Genomic DNA, 21194 nt, shown 5'->3' on the forward strand with positions numbered 1-21194 from the left:
TCTATCTATCTATCTATCTATCTATCTATCTATCTATCTATCTATCTCAGCTTCAAGAAGAGAAAAGTCATCAGTAGTCTGACCGATCTGCAACACCAATTATCAGAGTGGCAGGAGATCTACAAAGATGCAGTAGAGCTAGTTAGAACCAGCAGCTACCTGGACTTAAGGTACGCTCAATAAGAGAGAATCCAAGCTGGTTATTGTAGAACTGAGAAACTAACCCGTGGCTAGTGACACCATAAAACCCAAAGGAGAGTAAACTATATCTGCTCCCCTAATTCACTATAACTCCTAACTATGTATTAATAACTATCCTATGACCACAGGTAAGTTTCTCTTCAAGGAAACTTTCATTTATCATAGTCAGCAACCATTTCAGAAAATCACAGCTGGTAAAATGAAGAGATCAACTAACTCGAGTTTCAATGGAAAGATTACAAGAGTGAGATGGTGAAGAAGTGTGCTTATAGTGTACTCTGTTTATGACAGGGAAGCCGCAAACATGAAATATCAACAATGAGGTTGGCTAAGCAAAACCTGAAAACTGTAACACTACCTCGAATGAAAATTGATGGAGGGAAACTCAAAAAAGTCCCCAGATGAAAACTTACAAACTATGGCTACTGAAAAAGACAGTATCAGTATTGAGTAGAAGCCAGCCACCTGATACTTATACAGTTCCTGGCAGTTCTCCTTAAACACACAGACACAAACACACAGACACACACACACACACACACACGCACACGCACACGCACACGCACACACACAGAATTGAGAGAGGTAGAGGAGAGAAGAGCTTAAAATTGTGTGATTATAGTACATGCAGTAAAACACTAAAATGAATTTTAAATTGTAAAAGAAATAGAATATGAACATTAAAAATAAATATAAATAAAGACCTGCATATATAAAAGATATGCATACTGCATGCACATTTAATATCTATCTATCTATGTAGACAGACAGATAGATAGATAGATAGATAGATAGATAGATAGATAGATAGATAGACAGACTCCATCCTTGAAGTCAAAATTCTATTCCAGTATCCTAAAAAGAATTTATTTTATTATTATATTTTTATTTATCACATTCACTTATTTTATTAAAGCTTTATAAAAATGCAAATTTTTCAAGAAATTTAAATTGCATACAGAAATATATTCTAAAATAATGGCTGGCTCTTTGACACCCCCCCCCCCCCAGGGGGAAGCAGCCTTGCCAGGCCACAGAGAAGGACAATGCAACCAGTCCTGATGAGACCTGATAGGCTAGGGTCAGATGGAAGGGAAGGAGGACCTCCCCTATCAGTGGACTTGGGGAAGGGCTTAAGGGTAGAAGAGGGAGGATCGGTGGGACTGAGAGAAGACAAGGCAGAGGGGATACAAAATGAATAAATTGAAATAAATAAATAGATGAATAAATGAATAAATAAATAAATAAATAAGATTTTAAAATAAAAGTAAATAAATATTAATTCACTTCATCATGTTTTTCAGTAAAGGCAGTTGACATTTTTAAAATTATGGTGTGTTTGTATGTGTGTGTAAGTGTGTGTTTTTTTTGTTTCTGTATGTGTCCCTGTAATTCTCTCTGTCGCTTTCTCTCCTTTTGTGAATGTGTTTATCTCTCTTAATGTGTACCTGTAATTCTCTCTGTGTGTGCTTTTATGTGTTTTTTGTACATTCATGTGTATGTGTTGTGTTCATGCATGTATGTGTGAGTGAGGGTATGGGTGTGTGTTTGTGTGTTTTGGAGGGCAGAAGATAGACAGCCTGTGAGACCTGATCCTCTCTTTCCAGCTTTTTTTCTCGAGTAACCAAACTCCATTGTCATGCTCAGTCAATGTGTGTCTATACACTGACCATCTCAGCAGTCCTGAGTTTCTCTTTAGGTTGTGAAACTGTGCAATAATACACAAATAATGAAATCAAGCTTTTATCATAAATGAGTTTTGTAGATGATTAAATAAAATAGTTTTCTCTAGAGTTGCTGTATATTTTGATTAATTGTAATATACCAATGAAAATATAATTCTCACATTAAAAGAAAATAATTCATAGAGATTTAACAGTGCTATGAACTATATACTTACTATTTAAAATAATAAAAATATTTCAATAACTTGAAACTCAAATGAATAATAAATTTCATATAATTTAAAATACTTAAATATTTTATAATATTTGAAGTAAACGGTATTTATTAACAGTGCAGGTGCCCAAAAAGGCCAGAGGTTTCAGATCCTCTAGGTCCAGAGTTACAGAGGGTAATGAGTGTCTATATGTGGGCGCCAAGAACCGACTCAGGTCCTCTGGAAAAAGACCAAGTGCTTTTGATCTACCTTTCCAGTGCCAACTGACTCATATTTCAATAATATGAAATAAATTATAACCGGTTAGTTTATCATCTAGACTCATAAAGAATTAATAAAAATTTACCTACATACCTTGCAACTGAATTTTATTCTCAGGACTTTGAACCAGAACAGAGCTGACAGAGTCTAGGTTGTCATAGTTACTGCAGCCAAGAGGACCCGTCCGTGTTTCTGTCACCTGATAAAGAAAACATCAACTTTGTTAAATAAATCAGACTCTTAAAATGTTTTGTTGTTGCTGCTGTTGAGTGTTCTTGTCTAATACCGAAATATTTGATGGTCAACATTACTGAAAGTTCAGAGATGTAATAGATGACAGCAAGAAGATCTTCAAAGCACAAAGATGAGCAAATAATCTTGTCTCCAGAAATCTAATAAATACAAAGATCACTTTGGGAAAAAAGTGTAACTAACATATAACCACTGATTTTTCCAGAGAAATAACAGGACTATACTTCTAAAGGCTGTTAGAGAATATTTACTTATAAATAATTATTTTTATCTTTGTTTGTAAATCAAAATCATTTCACAAGCCACCTAAAATCATCTATTAATTTTATTATATGAACTGAAAATATATCCAATTTTTGAATGCAACAACTTTCCAAGCTATTTGTGTTCCATCTACACAGCAGACAGGTCGTGTCTCTGTTCAGTAACCATCTTAATTTGAATAATTCACCCTTTATTGGATCCTTCTCCAACCAAATTTGATGAGAATGTTCTCTTTCTCTGTGTTGATTATATTTTTTCCTTTAAAATTTTTATTTTATTTTTTTATTATTAATTCCACTTTATTCACTTTGTATCCCCCCCTAAGCCCCTTCCTTATGCCCTCCCGATCCACCCTCCCATCCCCTTCTTCACGCATGCCCCTCCCCAAGTCCACTAGTAGAGGAGGTCCTCCTCTCCTTCCTTCTGATCTTAGTCTATCAGATCTCATCAGGAGTGGCTGCATTGTCATCTTCTGTGGCCTGGTAAGGCTGCTCCCTACTCAGGGGGAGGTGATCAAAGAACGGGCCAATCAGATTATGTCAGAGGCAGTCCCTCTTCCCATTACTGTGGAACCCAATTGGACACTAAACTGCCATGGGCTACATCTGTGCAGGTGTTCTAGGTTATCTCCATACATGGTACTTGGTTGGAGCATGTGTCTCTGGGAAGACCCCTGTGTTCAAATTTCTGGTTCTGTTGCTCTCCTTGTGGAATTCCTGTCCACTCCAGATCTTACTATTTCCCACTTCTTACATAAGATTCTATGCACATTGCCCAACAGTTGGCCATAAGTCTCAGCATCTGCTTTGATTGTCTGCAGGGCAGAGCATTTCAGAGGCCCTCTGTGGCAGGTTTCTAGCTTGTTTCCTGTTTTCTTCTTCTTCTGATGTCCTTCCTCTTTGCTGTTCTGGATGCTTTTGGAGAAAGGGGAACCCTTCTCCACTGCTGGTGGGAATGTAAACTTGTACAGCCACTCTGGAAATCAATCTGGCGCTTTCTTAGACAACTAGGAATAGTGCTTCCTCAAGATCCAGCCATACCACTCCTAGGCATATATCCAAAAGAGGCTCAAGTACACAATAAGGACATTTGCTCAACCATATTTGTAGCAGCCTTATTTGTAATAGCCATAAGCTGGAAACAGCCCAGATGCCCCTCAACTGAAGAATGGATGCAGAAATTGTGGTACATCTACACAATGGAATATTACTCAGCAATGAAAAATAAGGAAATCATAAAATTTGCAGATAAATGGTGGGACCTGAAAAGGATCATCCTGAGTGAGCTGTCCCAGGAGCAGAAAGAAACAAACTGTATATACTCACTCATATAAACATACAACATAGAATAAACCCACTAAAATCTGTACATGTAAAGAAGAAACTAATTAAGAGAGAGCACCCTGACTAAAATGCTCAATCCCCATCCTGAAAGCAAAGAGGAAGGACATCAGATGATTATTTTATTTTATTTATGCTTAATATTAACCTCATGTGGAGAGACACACAAAGAAGGCCTGTGTTGCTTTAGTATAGAATTAAGAGATTTCATATTTTGCATAGTTTCTCTCTCTCTCTCTCTCTCTCTCTCTCTCTCTCTCTCTATATATATATATATATATATATATAACTTTTTCTTCACATTACCAAGAATGATTTTACTGATCAGTGTTTAATTTATTTAAACTCTGAGTCCTAACACTTCCTATTAGGAAATCATTTTAAATTGTATTATATTAATAGATGAATCCTACATGGCTTATTAGATTATTAGATATAAAGCTAGGAAAAGTGCTCATGCATATTTCACTCTTAATCTAATAATGAAATGGATACAAATAAAAAATTAAATCTCATATTATTAAACAAATGTCTTCAGACAGATCCACATCCTGCTGAAGATAAAACATTCAGCATGATTATCTGAATTTTGGGGCATAAATTGAAATATGAATGTCCTACTTATGGATTATTTTTTATGTTCTATGTATGTGTAAAATTAGGGGTGATTTCATAAGTTAAATAAAATGGTGGAGACAGTCGTAATTCATTGGTAAATGTGGTTACAGTTTTAAAAAGGCAGATTGATAGTGTCAATGTTTTTATTTTATTTCATTTATTTGAGGGAAATAATATTGAAAGCACGGAATCATAGCGTCTATACTATAATACAAATTTATTCTTGCTGGAATTGGCTGTACTTGTACCTCCCAAGGGATTGATGGCCTGTGGAGGGTGTGTGTGTTTGTGTGTGTGTGTGCAACATGTGGCATTGTAGGTAGAACTTCGTCATCTGTGGAAGGTGAAGTTAAATCTGTTCAAATTGTTCTTTATAGAGAACATGCTGTCTGAATGTGGTAATGAGGTATCAATTTAGTCCCTGAGCATTTACATAAATTTTCTTTACACTATCATGTTATTTTCAGTGCAGATACAAAAACCGACTAAACATTCAAAAAAAGCAGAAATGTAGTTTTGAAATTTATTTTCAACTTCTTTTCTACTGTTTCAATTATTTTTCACTTCTAGAATTTATAGAGTACAGATATCTTCATTTTTAATTAAAATTTTTTATATTAATTGTACTTTATTTACTTTGTATCCCAGCTGTAGCCCCCTCCCTCATTCCCTCCCAGTCCCACACCCCCTTCTTCATCTCCTCCCTGCCCCTCTCTAAGTCTACTGATAGGAAGGGTCCTCCTCCCCTTCCATCTGACCCTAGCTGATCAGGTCTCTTCAGGACTGGCTGCAATGTCCTCCTCTGTGGCCTAGCAAGTCTGCTCCTCCCTTGGTAGGGGGCAAAGAACCAGGTATTGTACTTATGTCAGAAACAGTTCCTGTTTCCCTTCCTAGGGTACCCACTTGGGCACTGAGATGTCATAGGCTACATCTGTACAGAGGTTCTAGGTTATATCCATTCATGTTCCTTTGTTGGAGAAACAGTCTTAGAAAAGACCCCTGTACCCAGATGTATTTGGTCCTTGTGGAGCTCCTGAACAGTTATCTTCCTAAATCAATAAAACCATAGTAATTTTGTGAAAAAAAATAATACAGGCTGTGTTTGCTTAGATTAACTGAAATGTGTACGGTTAACTAAATAAAAAGAACTATCTATCAATGCTACCTTAAAAGCTATAGCGACTTATCAAGGCTGGCTGCATCATCTTCCTTTGTAACCTAACAAAGATGCACCTCCCAGGAAGAGGAGATCAAAGAACAAGCCAGTGAGTTCATGTGAGAGACAGCCCCTAATCCCATTACTAGGGTACCCACTTGGAAACTGAGTAACCTATGGGCTTTATCTGAGCAGGGGGTCTAGGGTCTCACCATGTATGGTCCTTGGTTGGAGTACTTGTTTCTACAGGGCCACCTGAGCCCAGGTTTTTTTGCTCTGTTGGTATCCTTGTGTAGGTTCTATCCCCTCCAGGACTTTCTGTCTCCCTCTTCTTCCATAAGATTCCCTGCACTCTCCCAAAGTTTGGCTATGAATTTCAGCATGTCCTTCCATACCCTGCTGGGTTGAGTTTTTCAGAGGCCCCCTGTTGAAAGTTCCTGTCCTGTCTCTGTCTTCTCCCACTTCAGATGTCTATCCTGATTGCCCTTCTAAATAAAGATTAAGCCTCTTCCCTAGGGTCCTCCTTGTTGTTTAGCTTCCTTAGAACTATAGATTTTAGAACTATAGATTGTAACATGTTTATCATAGGCTAGGCTCAGATAGAAGGGGAGGAGATCCTCCCCTATCAGTGGACTAGGGGAGGGGAATATAGGAGGGAGGTTGGTAGGACTGGGAGGAGAGAAGGATGGGTTGCAGACAGAATACAAAGTAAAAAAAAATGTAATAATTAATTAATTAATGCTATAGGGAATCATATTTTAATTATTATTAACATACACATTTATTATATACATATATTTAATTATTATATACATGTATATGTATACAATACATATATTACAGATAAATTGTATTAATTGAAGCTCTGGGGAATCATTTTAATTATTATAAACATTATCTATCTATCTATCTATCTATCTATCTATCTATCTATCTATCAAACCCTTCCTATGAGGGATGACAGTGCTTTCTGCAATAGATCTAGAATACCTAAAAATAACTACAACAGGAGGCTTGGGAAATCCCATCTGAGTGATTTGTCTGGTTTTCCAAGAGATTCCTGAAGTCATATAAGATTTGACTCTTGCCCTTGGTTGCCACCCATAAGTTAGAAGCACATCCCTATTGCTGAAGCTATTATGCCTTTAAACATGTGATCCTGAGGACCTGAGGTGTTTCTGACCAGAAAGAAGCCTGCTTGAGAACTAACTTTTATGCTTTCAGAGGCCTCTGTGCTAGCTCTCAATAGAGTAAAACAGTCATTTTTTCCCCCAGAATAAAGATAGAGCGGATGGAACAGAGACTGGGGGAATGACCAACCAAAGACCCACCCTAGTGGAGGGTGCTGATGCCTGACACCACAAACAATACTCTGCTATTCTTGCAGACAAGAGCCTGACAAACTTGTCCTCTGAGAGGCTTTACCTAGCAGCACCTCAAAACAGATTCCTAGACTCACTCCCAAACATTGGCTTTGTGTAGGGAGTCCTGAGGGAAAGTAGGAGGAAAGATAAAAGGTTGGGTTTGATAGCAGCTCCACAGGAAGACCAACAGACCAGAGTCCAGAGGGAACACGACCATGTATGATCTGGACCTAGATTTCTTATAAAGATGTAGCACTTGAGCAGTTTAGGATTCATGTGGGTCCTCTAGTAAGGGTGGTGGGGAGTACATCAGACAAGGACTCACTCGCCAGGTTTTGATCACTTCCTCCTGGCAGGACAGCCTTGCTAGACCACAGGCTAGCAAGGCTGTGAAGAGGACATACTCAGTCCTGATTCTTAAGCTGGGTTGGATGGGAAATGGAGCTCCTTTTTCTGAGGAAAAGAGGAAGGGGAAGGAGAAGAAAAGGGAGAGGCTGGGAGGAAAGGAGGGATGAGGCTACAAGGATGTAAAGTGAAAGCGAAAGAAAGAAAGAAAGAAAGAAAGAAAGAAAGAAAGAAAGAAAGAAAGAAAGAAAGAAGTAAGAAAGATAATTCCTGCCCTTTAATAAAGTACATTTAAAAAAGATTTTTTTTTAAATCTTCCTAACTCTGTAGCTCAGTAACTTTGACCTCCCCAACCCCCAAGGGAGGAGCAGTCCTGTTAGGCCACAGAGGAGGGCTTTGCAGCCAGTCCTGAAGATACCTGATAAAACAGGATGGGATGAATGGGGAGGAAGTCCCCCCCTATCAGTGGACTTGGAAAGGGGCAAGGTGGAGATGAGGGAGAAAGGGTGGGATTGGTAGGGAATGAGGGAGCGGGATACGGCTGGGACACAGAGTTAAAAAAATGTAACTGATAAGAAAAAAAATAAAATTAAAAAAAAAGAAATGTTAAAAAAAATCTTCCTAACTCTATCACTATGAACTAAAACAGTAATCTATCATAGGATTACATGTCAAAGGATGCAATACTCACATGTAGTAATCATAGTCTGTCTAATTGTACTTAAAGTTCCCAAAAAGATAAACATTAAACTTCCCACTAAAAACCATCTACTTAGGCCTACATAACAAAGTTGACGATTTTGAAGAAGAATCTATAATTTTCAGTTTTCCAAACTGGCATAATTCCCAATTACATTCTGGATATTCATGCTTATCCCCACAGATAATGTAGACATCACCCACCAGTAACCTTGCAACAGATAGAAATCATTACAGAAAATCATCGCCCATCAAAATTCAGAGAACAAGAAAATCTGTGGCGCCAAGTATCAACCCATACATCTATTACAATATGTATTTTCCTAAGACTCAGATATCATAGAGGAAGAAGAGAGGAAAATTAAAAAAAAAAAGGAGGATGAAGTTTGCTGTGAGATTTTGTCTAGTAGAAATGTCATAGAAACTACACCCATTAAGTCTCATTAACATGGATGCCTAACAAGATCTGAACAAGAATGATATCTATATATGCTGACATGGTAGGAGGGAGTGTTAGCAAGTCTCAACACTACACATTAAACTTCAGGAAAGTAAGGAATGCTGAAAGCAGGAGACCACAGAATATCCAGTACCAAGTGCCTACTCCTGAGATCATACACATAGCTCTAACATTAAAATGACTGAGCATGTTGTATTTATATATTTTAGAAAGCACAAACAGTCATGAACACACACACATAACACACAAATATATTCTAAGAATGAAACACAATGCTCTGCTGTATAGCATTATTTTTCATTTATAAAACAAATAAAATATGTTTGCATGTTAGTAATTCCAAATTATACTTTTCACAGAATCTGAATATATGTGCATACATCTATGTTCATTGTCAAAACTACAAGTAAGTGATAACATAAGACTGACAAATGGAACACTAATACTGAAATGTTGATTAAGGGAAGAAGCAATGTTAAATATCACATAGCAGGAAAGAACAGCTACAAAAACAAAAACAGCTGTTCTGTGCCTAATGATGCTTTTGCATTCTCAAAAAAGATTAAATAAAAACATTTATTTACATTGAGCATAAATTATATGTACTTTGGAACCTAGTACATACATGAATAATCATATATTTTATTTTAAATTATCCTAATTTTTATCATCACTTATTTTTAGCAATAAGATTTGAGTACAATTCCTAATTACTTGTCATTTACTTTTTTGCAGTGTTGGATATTAAATACAAAATACAGGTTCTGCTGTATTATTAACAAGTTCTGTTCCACTTACCAACACCATGGTCCTATACATACCTTTTTTTTTTTTTCAGGAAAACAAACTTTTATTTTTTTCTTATCAGTTACATTTTAGTAACTCTGTATCCCAGCCGTGTCCTGCTCCCTCATTCCCTCCCAATCACACCCTCCCTCCCTCATCTACATCCTCCCTCCCTCATCTCCACCCTGCCCTTTTCCAAGTCCACTGATAGGGGGAGACCTCCTCCCCATTCATCTGATCCTGTATACATACCTTTTATCTGAGCAACGGCTTTTATTTTTTAGTCTTTTAAATAAATAAATAAATACTGATTAGGTCAACAAATAACAAAGCTGACTATTGCTTCTTAAAAATTCAACACAACGTATGATTATCACTTATTACAAGTCTACATGCCATGATATTTTTAAATCTACATCTTATGAAACTTAATGTTTCTAAGAATGTTAAAAATACGCAAAGGGAAGACTTTCTTATCTCTTTTTAGTTCTGAAAAAGACATAAATTTGTCTTTCCCTGGACTGTGTCTTGTTATCTATGTACTGCTTCTTGGTTACATGACTACAAGAAATAGAGAGTAGCAATATTATTATTATTATTTGTTCAACCTGCCATTTTCAATAAAAACAGTAATAAATGTCCATGTTGTAAATGCAAGCAACTAGATAAATGACTAGCCCAGAGGAATAGCTGCTAATATTTTCCCCATTTTTGCTTGTTTACTTTCAGAGTTTTATTACACATGAAAATAGTGGAAACGGGAAGAAATTGCTGTTCATAACCATTGATTGTTCATAGAATCAAAACATTCACAGTAATTTTCTTTCACAGTTCTCTGATTTTTTTATTATTTTATTTTTATTTACTCTTTTAAAATGTCATCAATGTATACAATATGTCTTGATAATATCAAACCTCACCTCTTCCAATTCTTCCCAGGAACCCTCTATCCTATCTCCCTCCTAAATTCTTGTCTTAATATTTATGTTTGTTTAGTTAGTTAGTTAGTTTTTACTCTCATTCTGATTAGAGCCACCAGATGCAAACATGAGTGGGGTCATCGAGGAGGGTCATTCAGGAGGGGTCATCCTTCATCGATTCCCCACGTAGTTATACCAGAACTTCAAAGGAGAACTTACCCACGGACTTTATTATTGAAAAGACAAAGTTGTATTTCACAGCTAAATTTAGCTGTATTAAAGTAATTTTGGAGTAATTATATATACAAATCTGCTTATGTAGATTAAGCAATGGACTATTAGTGAGTCATGCCTAAGTCAGGAAGTTGAAGAGATCATTAGTTAGCAAAAGAACAGAAGCATAAGGGAGAAACTGGATGTAGTAAAAAAGGGTAAAAATGATGTAAATACAGCACTCACATATGAAATTCTAAAAAAAAAAAAAAAATAGTTAAGCAAGACAAAATTGTTTGCCTTTCTTATCAAGGACCTGAAAGTAGAAGCATAATGGGATAATAATAAAATGTATTAAAACTTTACAAAGAGTTTTTTAACAAGATGAAAATAAATAGTGTTGATAATACTACAAAACAATTGTTTCCCTAAACCCGCACTTAAAATGTCTTTGTAATTAAGGAAAGACATTACACTGGGTGTCCAGTATAAATAAGTATGAATGTGCCGAAAGGTATTTCAAAGACATTCACAGCAAAGACAGTCTCAGTATGCTGAGCCTGACAGCAGTGCAATTTAGGAAAATGTTACAATTTCTCTCAGTTACTAATATAATGTGGAAATAAATTGATTGCTTGACTACTATAGCCTAATATTAAAGACGATTATATGTAATAAGAAGGACAGATCTCACAAATGGCATATTACAGATGTCCCTTATGCTTATGTTAAACAAAAATTAGGAGACTACAATGCTACATTGTTACACATTTAAAAATTAGGCAAAATAAGTTAGTGTCAGAGACCAGGATGGTATTTTCTGAGTGCATGGAGGTAACAGTAAAGATATAAAAGGATTGTTACTTCTGGTAACATTTTAATTTTGATATATGCAATAGATGCTGAAATGGTTACATTTTGAATTATCTCTTCTATGGTTATGTTATTTACTAACAACTAACATGGTTAATAAGTTAATATCTTTTTATTAATAACATTAGTATTTTTTTCTTTATTCGTTATATCAGGGCATTTACTAAGTCATATCCAACTCCAGCCTCAGATATGGATTTTATTTTATTTGCCTATTTATGCATTTGTCCATTCGAAAACCTGTGCAAGGACTAGAGAGATGGTACCATGGCTAAGAGCACTGGCTGCTGTTCCAGAAGACCTAGGTTCAATTCCTAGCATGCACGTGACAGCACACAATCATCAGTGACTCTATCTACAGGGATGCCATGCCCTCTTCTGGCCTTTGAGATTACCAGTCAAATAAGTCATGAACATACATGCAGGCCAAATACACATAGACATAAAATGAATAATTCTTATGAATCAATCAATAAATAAACTCAGGGGCTGAAGAGTATAAGTGTCAATAAAATATTCCAGAAAACCATTCAGTAAAATAATTTTGAGAATTTATTTTTAAAACACTATTAAAAGCATTATTTCTCAGGACTACAAAAGAACTTGGGGAAGAAATATGCAAATAATTAGACATTAATATGTTGAAAGCATTTTCCTATCCTTTTCCACCTTCTAACTACAAACATTTCTAGGCTTTATTAAGGCAATCAATGAAAGCAATAATGTCTGTTTAGTGCTCATCTTCTTACTGATGACTGCATTGCACCTGGAATAGTACAGATGGAGTTCAAGAATCCAATATAGTTCAGTATCTACACAGTAAATCAGCACATAAATACTATTATTTTTCTTAGACACTATTACAAGGTAATTGTAAAGGAAAAGCTTTATTATAAGGTGATACTTAATTTACTAAACTTTTTAAGAATGTCTTAGAATTCAATGAGAAAAACAAAAATTAAAATTATATTGGAGTTTTGGAAATCACCAATGTTTTCTGCCAACTACAAAGGATATTTCATCATTACATATTGCTTAAATTATAAAAATTTAAAATACAAAAACTGCTGAAACCAAAGAAAAAATGACTATTATTTATTCAAATAAATGTGTAGCTTTAGGATTGTTTTTGGTTTGTGTGGAATATAGATAGTGAGGCATCTATTACAGACATCTATTTCATTTTCTACTGACTGTTATTAATTTATTTCAACATTTATTAAGCCTTTTACATCAGACTGTGACTCCATGTGGACTCAGTTCTTTATCTCACAGAAACATTTTAAGGAGTTACTTTTAACCAATAAGTGAATTTTCAAACATAGTTATTTTAAAGTTCTTGAAAGTGTTTTTATAAAGTACTTGAAAATGTTCTCTTTTTTCTGTTTTTTTTATTATTATTAATTACACTTTATTCATTTTGTATCCCCCAACAAGCCATCCCCTCCTCCCCTCTCGATCCCACCCTTCTTCCCCTTTCTGCATGCATGCCCCTCCCCAAGGCCACTGATGGGGAGGTCCTCCTCTCCTTCCTTCTGATCTTAGTCTATCAGATCACATCAGGAATGGTTGCATTGTCTTCTTCTGTGGCCTGGTAAGGCTGACCCACCCCCCTCCGGGGGAGGTGATCAAAGAGCAGGCCAATCAGATTGTGTCAGAGGCAGTCCCTCTTCCCATTACTATGTAACCCACTTGGACACTGAACTGCCATGGGCTACATCTGTGTAGGGAGTCTAGGTTATCTCCATAAATAGTCCTTGGTTGGAGTATGACTCTCTGGGAAGTTCCCTGTGTTCAACTTTTCTTGTTCTGTTGTTCTCCTTGTGGAGTTCCTGTCCTCTCCAGCTCTTGCTATTTCCCACTTCTTACATAAAATTCCATTCACTCTGCCTGACAGTTGGCCATAGGTCTCAGCATCTGCTTTGATAGTCTGTGGGGCAGAGGCTTTCAGAGGCCCTCTGTGGCAGGTTCCTAGGTTGTTTCCTGTTTTCTTCTTCTTCTTCTGATGTCCATCCTCTTTGCCTTTCAGGATGGGGATTGAGCATTTTAGTTAGGGTCCTCACTTTTAATGCAATTCCAATCAAATTGCCAACACAATTCTTTACAGACCTGGAAACAAAAATTCTCAACTTTGTATGGAATAACAAGAAACCCAGAATTGCTAAAACAATCCTCTACAATAAAAGATCTTCTGGAGGTATCACCATCCCTGATCTCAAGCTGTACTATAGAGCAACAGTTATAAAAACTGCATGGTACTGGCATAGAAACAGAATGGTGGATCAATGGAATCGAACAGAAGACCCAGAAATAAACCCACACACTTATGGACACCTGATTTTTGACAAAGATGCCAAAACCATACAATGGAAAAAAGATAGCATCTTCAACAAATGGTGCTGATCTAACTGGATGTCTACATGTAGAAAAATGAAATTAGATCCATACTTATCACCCTGCACAAAACTGAAGTCCAAGTGGATCAAGGACCTCAACATAAAACCAGACACATTAAATTGGCTAGAAAAAAAAGTGGGGAATACCCTAGAAATCATTGGTACAGGAGAAAACTTCCTGAACAGAACACCAACAGCACAGGCTCTGAGAGCAACATTCAATAAATGGGACCTCATGAAACTGAAAAGCTTCTGTAAAACAAAGGATACTGTCATCAAAACAAAGCAACTGCCTTCAGATTGGGAAAGAATCTTCTCCAACCCTTTATCTGACAGAGGGCTCATATCCAGTATACTTAAAGAACTAAAAAAGCTGAAAAGCAGCAAACCAAGTAATCCACTTAAAAAATGGGGAACAGAGCTAAACAGAGAACTCTCTGTAGAGAAATATGGAATGGCAGAGAAGCATTTAAAGAAATGCTCAACCTCATTAGCCATTAGGGAAATGCAAATCAAAACAACCCTGAAATTTCACCTTACACCCATCAGAATGGCCAAGATCAAAAACTCAAGTAACAACACATGCTGGAGAGGTTGTGGAGAAAGGGGAACCCTTCTACACTGCTGTTGGGAATGTAAACTTGTACAACCACTTTGGAAAACAATCTGGTGCTTTCTTAAACAACTAAGAATAGCTCTTCCTCAAGATCCAGCCATACCACTCCTAGGCATATATCCAAAAGAGGCTCAAGTACACAAAAAGGACATTTGCTCAACCATGTTTGTAGCAGCTTTATTTGTAATAGCCAGAAGCTGGAAACAACCCAGATGCCCCTCAACTGAAGAATGGATGCAGAAACTGTGATACATCTATACAATGGAATATTACTCAGCAATGAAAAATAAGGAAATCATGAAATTTGCAGGTAAATGGTGGGACCTGAAAAGGATCGTCCTGAGTGAGTTGTCCCAGAAGCAAAAAGACACACAGGGTATATACTCACTCATATAAACATACAACATAGGATAAACCCACTAAAATCAGTACTACTAAACAAACTAAGCAAAAGTGAAAAAAATGTTATCTTAAGTTTTCTTTGGGATCAAATATTTTGTAGGTTTCAAAGTTGTTTGGTTTAATATATTATTTTTGAAAAGTACAGACTCATATGTCAAGTACTTCCAGATAAAAATGCATGAGTATAGCAAATCAATTCTTTTAAATCTACGTGAAATAATGAACATTATTCTAAGTGCATGATACATTATTAAATATATAATGAATTAAATATATTTAATGTCCTTGTTTAAAGGATATTAAACATATTTAATGTCCATTTGTTTAGCAGTAGTACAAAATAGTTTATTATACATAATCAATGTGTATATTGCCAACATTTTCCTATGAAAAACACAATTGTCGAGCCAAGATGGCGACTAGCACACACAGTTTCTGAGCTGTGGAAGAGATAAAGTTCTGAGTTGATGAGTGGAAGAACTTCTGAGGCCAGGGAAACAACGGAGAGACTTTCTAAACAACAGGGAACATCGCAGGAGACCTCCCTCCTCCTAGGCACAGCTGACTCGCCTTTCTCAGACTCCCCTTTCTCAGCACAGACCTAACTGCCTGGGGCCTGCAGCCACTGAGGCGGAGCCCCAAGTCCTTTATCGACAAAGGCCAGCAGTACTGTGTCTTGGAGCCCCAGATTCGCACGGCAGCTGCACCATCCTCCCAGGGCCCGAGTCTGCTAGATGCCATACTAGCTCTGCAGGAGCGCCATCACTGATGGTACGGCCCGCCCAATCCCACAGTGACAGAGAATACGCTATATACTCATCAAAACCAGACAGAAACGCCATACAAGCTGGACACACCAGGCGCTGGGCCTCCGAAGCTTGGAGAGCACAGTAAAGAGACCCCAGGACTTCCCAGAAAGCATCTGGACTAGCAACCCAGTCTCCAGTTACAGCGGGACTTTCTAACCTGGCGGCCGAGCAGCACTGAGCTGGCGGGGCACATCAGCCCTCCAGTTTAAGACTAACCAGGGCCAAACCAGAGAACAGAAAGGCTGGTTACCCCGATTCCCACTGACGTGACCACCCTGAAATCTCCAGCTGCAGCAAGACCTCATAACCTGGCAGTGACAACAGCACGGAACTGGCGGAGCACATCAAAGAAGCAGGGCCAAACCAGAGAGCAGAGAACCCAGATACCCCGATCTCTGCCAAGTGACAAATGCCTGTAAGTGAGTGAACCCTTGAGAATCTGCCGCTTTACTGATCCTGGGTCCTTCTAAAACAGAAGCCAGGCATCGAACCCCCTCCCACCCATATACCCACTTTGGGAAACAGAGGGGCACTTGGAACATTGAAGTTCCTGCTCTGTGGGTCTAATTGAGGAGTTAAGACAGTTAATGCCAGAAATTGCGCTGCGATCATCACTAGCGCCTGTGACATATACATTGCAGAGCCCCTCCCACACACTCAAGGGTTCAACATTAGCCATCACTCTGTCCCTTGAGACACACGCCCACGCCCACTTACACACACACACACACACACACACACATACACACGCACGCACGCTTGCATTTGCCTCTGTTTGCGCCTGCGTACTTTCCTCCCACAGGTACAGCTAATCCTCAGCACACGCTAAGGACATGGAACCTCTATCAACTTCCTGAAGAATTCTCCAGACTCGAGAGAGAGACAGTACCAGTCTGATCGGCAGAATCCAAAAACAAACAGGGAAGGTCTCAGATAAGCCAATGGCCAGGGGTAGGCGAAAGAACACTTCCAACATAAATCATGACATCATGACTTCACCAGCAAACTCCAAAATCGATGGATACTCCAATTCATCAGAAACACAGGAAAATGACCTTAAAGCCATGCTTGCTCAATGATTTGAGGCTCATAAGGAGGAAATGAACAAATCTTTCAAAGAGTTGGCCAGTCAATTGGAGGTAAAGAAAGAAGAAATAGACAAAACCCTTAAAGAAACACAGGCAAACATAGCCAAACAAATAGAGGCACAAGTAGAGAAAAAATTAGTGGCATACAAAAAGGAAATGAACAAAGAAATAGAGTCCATCGTAGAGAGACAGGAATCCAAATTCAAACACATAAAAGAAATGGTGCAAGGCATGAAAACAGAATTAGAATCAATAAAGAAAACACAAAATGAGAAAACTCTTGAGCTGGAGAACTTGGAGAAAAGATCAGGAACCACAAAAGTAAGCATCACCAACAGAATACAAGAGATGGAAGAGAGAATCTCTGGAGCTGAAGACACACTTGCAGAAATTGATACTTCTCTCAAAGAAAAAGTAAAATCAGAAAAATTCCAATCACAAAATATCCAAGAAATCAAGGATGCTATGAAAAGACAAAATCTAAGAATAATAGGAATTGATGAAAAAGAAGACTCCAGGCTCCAAGGTCCAGAAAATATTTTCAAGAAAATCATAGAAGAAAATTTTCTCAACTTAAAGAAAGAGATGTCCATAAATATACAAGAGGCCTACAGAACACCAAATAGACTAGACCAGAAAAGAAACACATCACGTCACATCATAGTCAAAACACTAAATCTACAGAACAAAGAAAAGATATTAAAAGCAGCAAGGGAAAAAGGCCAAGTAACATATGAAGGTAGACCTATCAGAATCACACCAGACTTCTCATCAGAAACTATGAAAGCCAGAAGGGCCTGGGCAAGCATCATGGAGACTCTAAGAGATAACAAATGTCAACCGAGACTACTATACCCTGCAAAGCTTTCAATCAACATAGATGGAGAAAACAAAATATTCCATGACAAAACTAAATTTACGCAATATCTATACAGCAAACCAACCCTACAGAAGATACTAGAAGGAAAACTCCAATCCAACGAAAACGAATTCACCCAAGAAAACAGGGCATACAGATAATATCCCAACAAAAAGGAAAAGAAAACAAGCAATGAAACAAGGTAAGATCATCGACTCCATTACAAAAGGAACTAACATGCATTGGTCAATATTATCTATCAATATTAATGGACTCAACTCACCAATAAAAAGACACAGGCTAACAGAATGGTTATGGAAAAAAGACCCAACTTTCTGTTGCATCCAAGAAACACACCTATGCAACAAAGATAAACACTACCTCAGAGTAAAGGGCTGGAAAAATGTTTTTCAAGCAAATGGTTCCAGAAAACAAGCGGGAGTAGCCATCCTAATATCTAATAAAATAGACTTTCATCCAAAGTTAATCAAAAAAGATAAGGAGGGCCACTATATTCTCATCAAAGGAAAAATCCAACAAGAGGACATCACAATTTTGAATATCTATGCCCCAAATACAAGAGCACCTACATTCGTAAATGAAACAATATTAAAGCTTAAATCATACATTGATCCTAATACCTTAATAGTGGGAGACTTCAACACCGCACTCTCAACAAGGGACAGATCAACCAGACAGACACCAAATAGGGAAATAAAAGCACTCACAGAATCCCTAAATCAAATGGACCTAATAGATGTCTACAGATCTTTTCACCCAAACTCAAAAGAGTACACCTTATTTTCAGCACCACATGGAACCTTCTCCAAAATAGACCATATAGTGGGTCACAAAGCAAGCCTCAACAGATACAAAAGGATTGAAATAATCCCTTGTATACTATCTGACCACCATGGACTAAAGCTGGACATCAACAACAACAGAAACAACAAAAAGCCGACACGCACATGGAAACTGAACAACTTACTACTCAATGACAGCTGGGCCAAGGAAGAAATAAAGAAAGAAATTAAAGACTTTCTAGAATTCAATGAAAATGAAGGCACAACATACCCAAATTTATGGGACACATTGAAAGCAGTGCTCAGAGGAAAATTTATAGCACTAAGTGCCTACAAGAAGAAATCTGTAACATCACATACAAACAACTTAATGGCTCAACTGAAAAACCTAGAAAAAAAAGAAGCAGATACACCCAAGAGGAGCAGAAGGCTGGAAATAATCAAAGTAAGGGCAGGAATCAATCAATTAGAAACAAATAAAATTATCCAAAGAATCAATGAAACAAAAAGCTGGTTCTTTGAGAAAATCAACAAGATAGACAAACCCTTTCCAAACTAACTAAAAACCAGAGAGAAACCATACAAATCAGCAAAATCAGAAAGGAAAGTGGGGACATAACTACAGACACTGAGGAAATCCAAACGATTATTAGGTCATACTACAAAAGCCTATATGGCACAAAATTTGAAAATCTAAATGAAATGGATAACTTTCTTGACAGATTCCATCTACCAAAATTAAGTCAAGATCAGGTAGAAAGACTGAATAGCCCTATATCTCCCAAGGAAATTGAAGCAGTCATTAACAGTCTCCCCTCCAAAAAAAGCCCTGGACCAGATGGCTTCAGCGCAGAATTCTACAAGACCTTCAAAGAAGTACTAACACCAATTCTCCTCAAACTATTCCATAAAATAGAAACAGAAGGAACACTACCAAACTCATTCTATGAAGCCACAGTCACTTTGATACCTAAACCACACAAAGATCCAACAAAAAAGAGAACTTCAGACCTATCTCTCTTATGAACATTGATGCAAAAATACTCAATAAAATACTTGCAAACCGAATCCAAGAACACATCAAAGATATCATCCACCATGACCAAGTAGGCTTCATCCCAGGCATGCAAGGGTGGTTCAACATATGGAAATCCATCAATGTAATCCACCACATAAACAAAATGAAGGAGAAAAACCACATGATCATCTCCTTAGATGCTGAAAAAGCATTTGACAAAGTCCAACACCCATTTATGTTTAAAGTCTTGGAGAGATCAGGGATACAAGGCACATACCTAAAGATAGTAAAGGCAATATACAGCAAGCCTATAGCCAACCTCATACTCAATGGAGAGAAACTTAAATCAATCCCACTGAAATCAGGGACAAGACAAGGCTGCCCACTCTCTCCATACCTCTTTAACATTGTACTTGAAGTCCTAGCCAGAGCAATAAGACAACTAAAGGAGATCAAGGGGATACAAATCGGAGAGGAAGAGGTCAAAGTGTCACTATTTGCAGATGATATGATAGTATACATGAGCGACCCCAAAGATTCTACCAAAGAACTTCTTCAGCTGATTAACACCTTCAGCAAAGTGGCAGGATACAAAATGAACTCAAAAAAATCAGAAGCCCTCTTGTATACCAAAGACAAAAAGGCTGAGAAAGAAATTAGGGAAACAACACCCTTCACAATAGCCACTAATAACATAAAGTACCTTGGTGTGACTCTAACCAAGCAAGTGAAAGACCTGTTTAAGAAAAACTTCAAGTCTTTGAAGAAAGAAATTGAAGAAGATCTCAGAAGATGGAAAGAACTCCCGTGCTCTTGGATTGGTAGGATTAACATTGTGAAAATGGCCTTCTTACCAAAAGCAATCTACAGATTCAATGCAATTCCCATCAAAATACCAACTCAATTCTTTACAGACCTTGAAAAAAAGATTCTCAGCTTCATATGGTGAAACAAAACACCCAGAATCTCCAAAACGATCCTGTACAACAACAGATCATCTGGAGGTATCTCCATTCCCGATCTCAAGCTGTACTACAAGGCAACAGTAATAAAAACTGCATGGTATTGGCATAGAAACAGAAAGGAGGATCAATGGAATCGCATAGAAGACCCAGAAATAAACCCACACACCTATGAATACTCAATATTTGACAAAGAAGCCAAATCCATTCAATGGAAAAAAGACAGCATCTTCAACAAATGGTACTGGACCAACTGAATGTCTACATGCAGAAAAATGAAAATAGATCCATATTTATCACCCTGCACAAAACTAAAGTCCAAGTGGATCAAGGACCTCAACATAAAACCAGATACTCTAAATCAGTTGGAAAAAAAAGTGGGAAACAGCCTAGAACTCATTGGCACAGGAGACAACTTCCTGAACAGAACACCAACAGCACAGGCTCTAAGAGCAACAATCAATAAATGGGACCTCATGAAACTGAAAAGCTTCTGTAAAGCAAAAGACACTGTCATCAAAACAAATAGACAGCCTACAGATTGGGAAAGAATCTTCACCAACCCTTTATCTGACAGAGGGCTAATATC

General features: G+C 37.5%; 1 protein-coding gene across 3 annotated transcripts in view; it reads right to left on the reverse strand.

Annotated features, from left to right (window-relative positions):
• Brinp3 (BMP/retinoic acid inducible neural specific 3) overlaps positions 1 to 21194 on the reverse strand; it is a 478387-nt gene that overhangs the window by 162360 nt on the left and 294833 nt on the right. For all 3 annotated transcript variants that reach the window (XM_055624685.1, XM_055624684.1, XM_055624686.1), the window contains exon 5: positions 2456 to 2561. In XM_055624685.1, the coding sequence (XP_055480660.1) occupies positions 2456 to 2561 (106 nt within the window). The remainder of the gene's footprint in view (positions 1 to 2455; positions 2562 to 21194) is intronic.

This window comes from Psammomys obesus, unplaced genomic scaffold, assembly GCF_907164565.1.
Source record: "Psammomys obesus unplaced genomic scaffold, mPsaObe1.curated_primary_1811, whole genome shotgun sequence".
Lineage (NCBI taxonomy): Eukaryota > Metazoa > Chordata > Mammalia > Rodentia > Muridae > Psammomys > Psammomys obesus.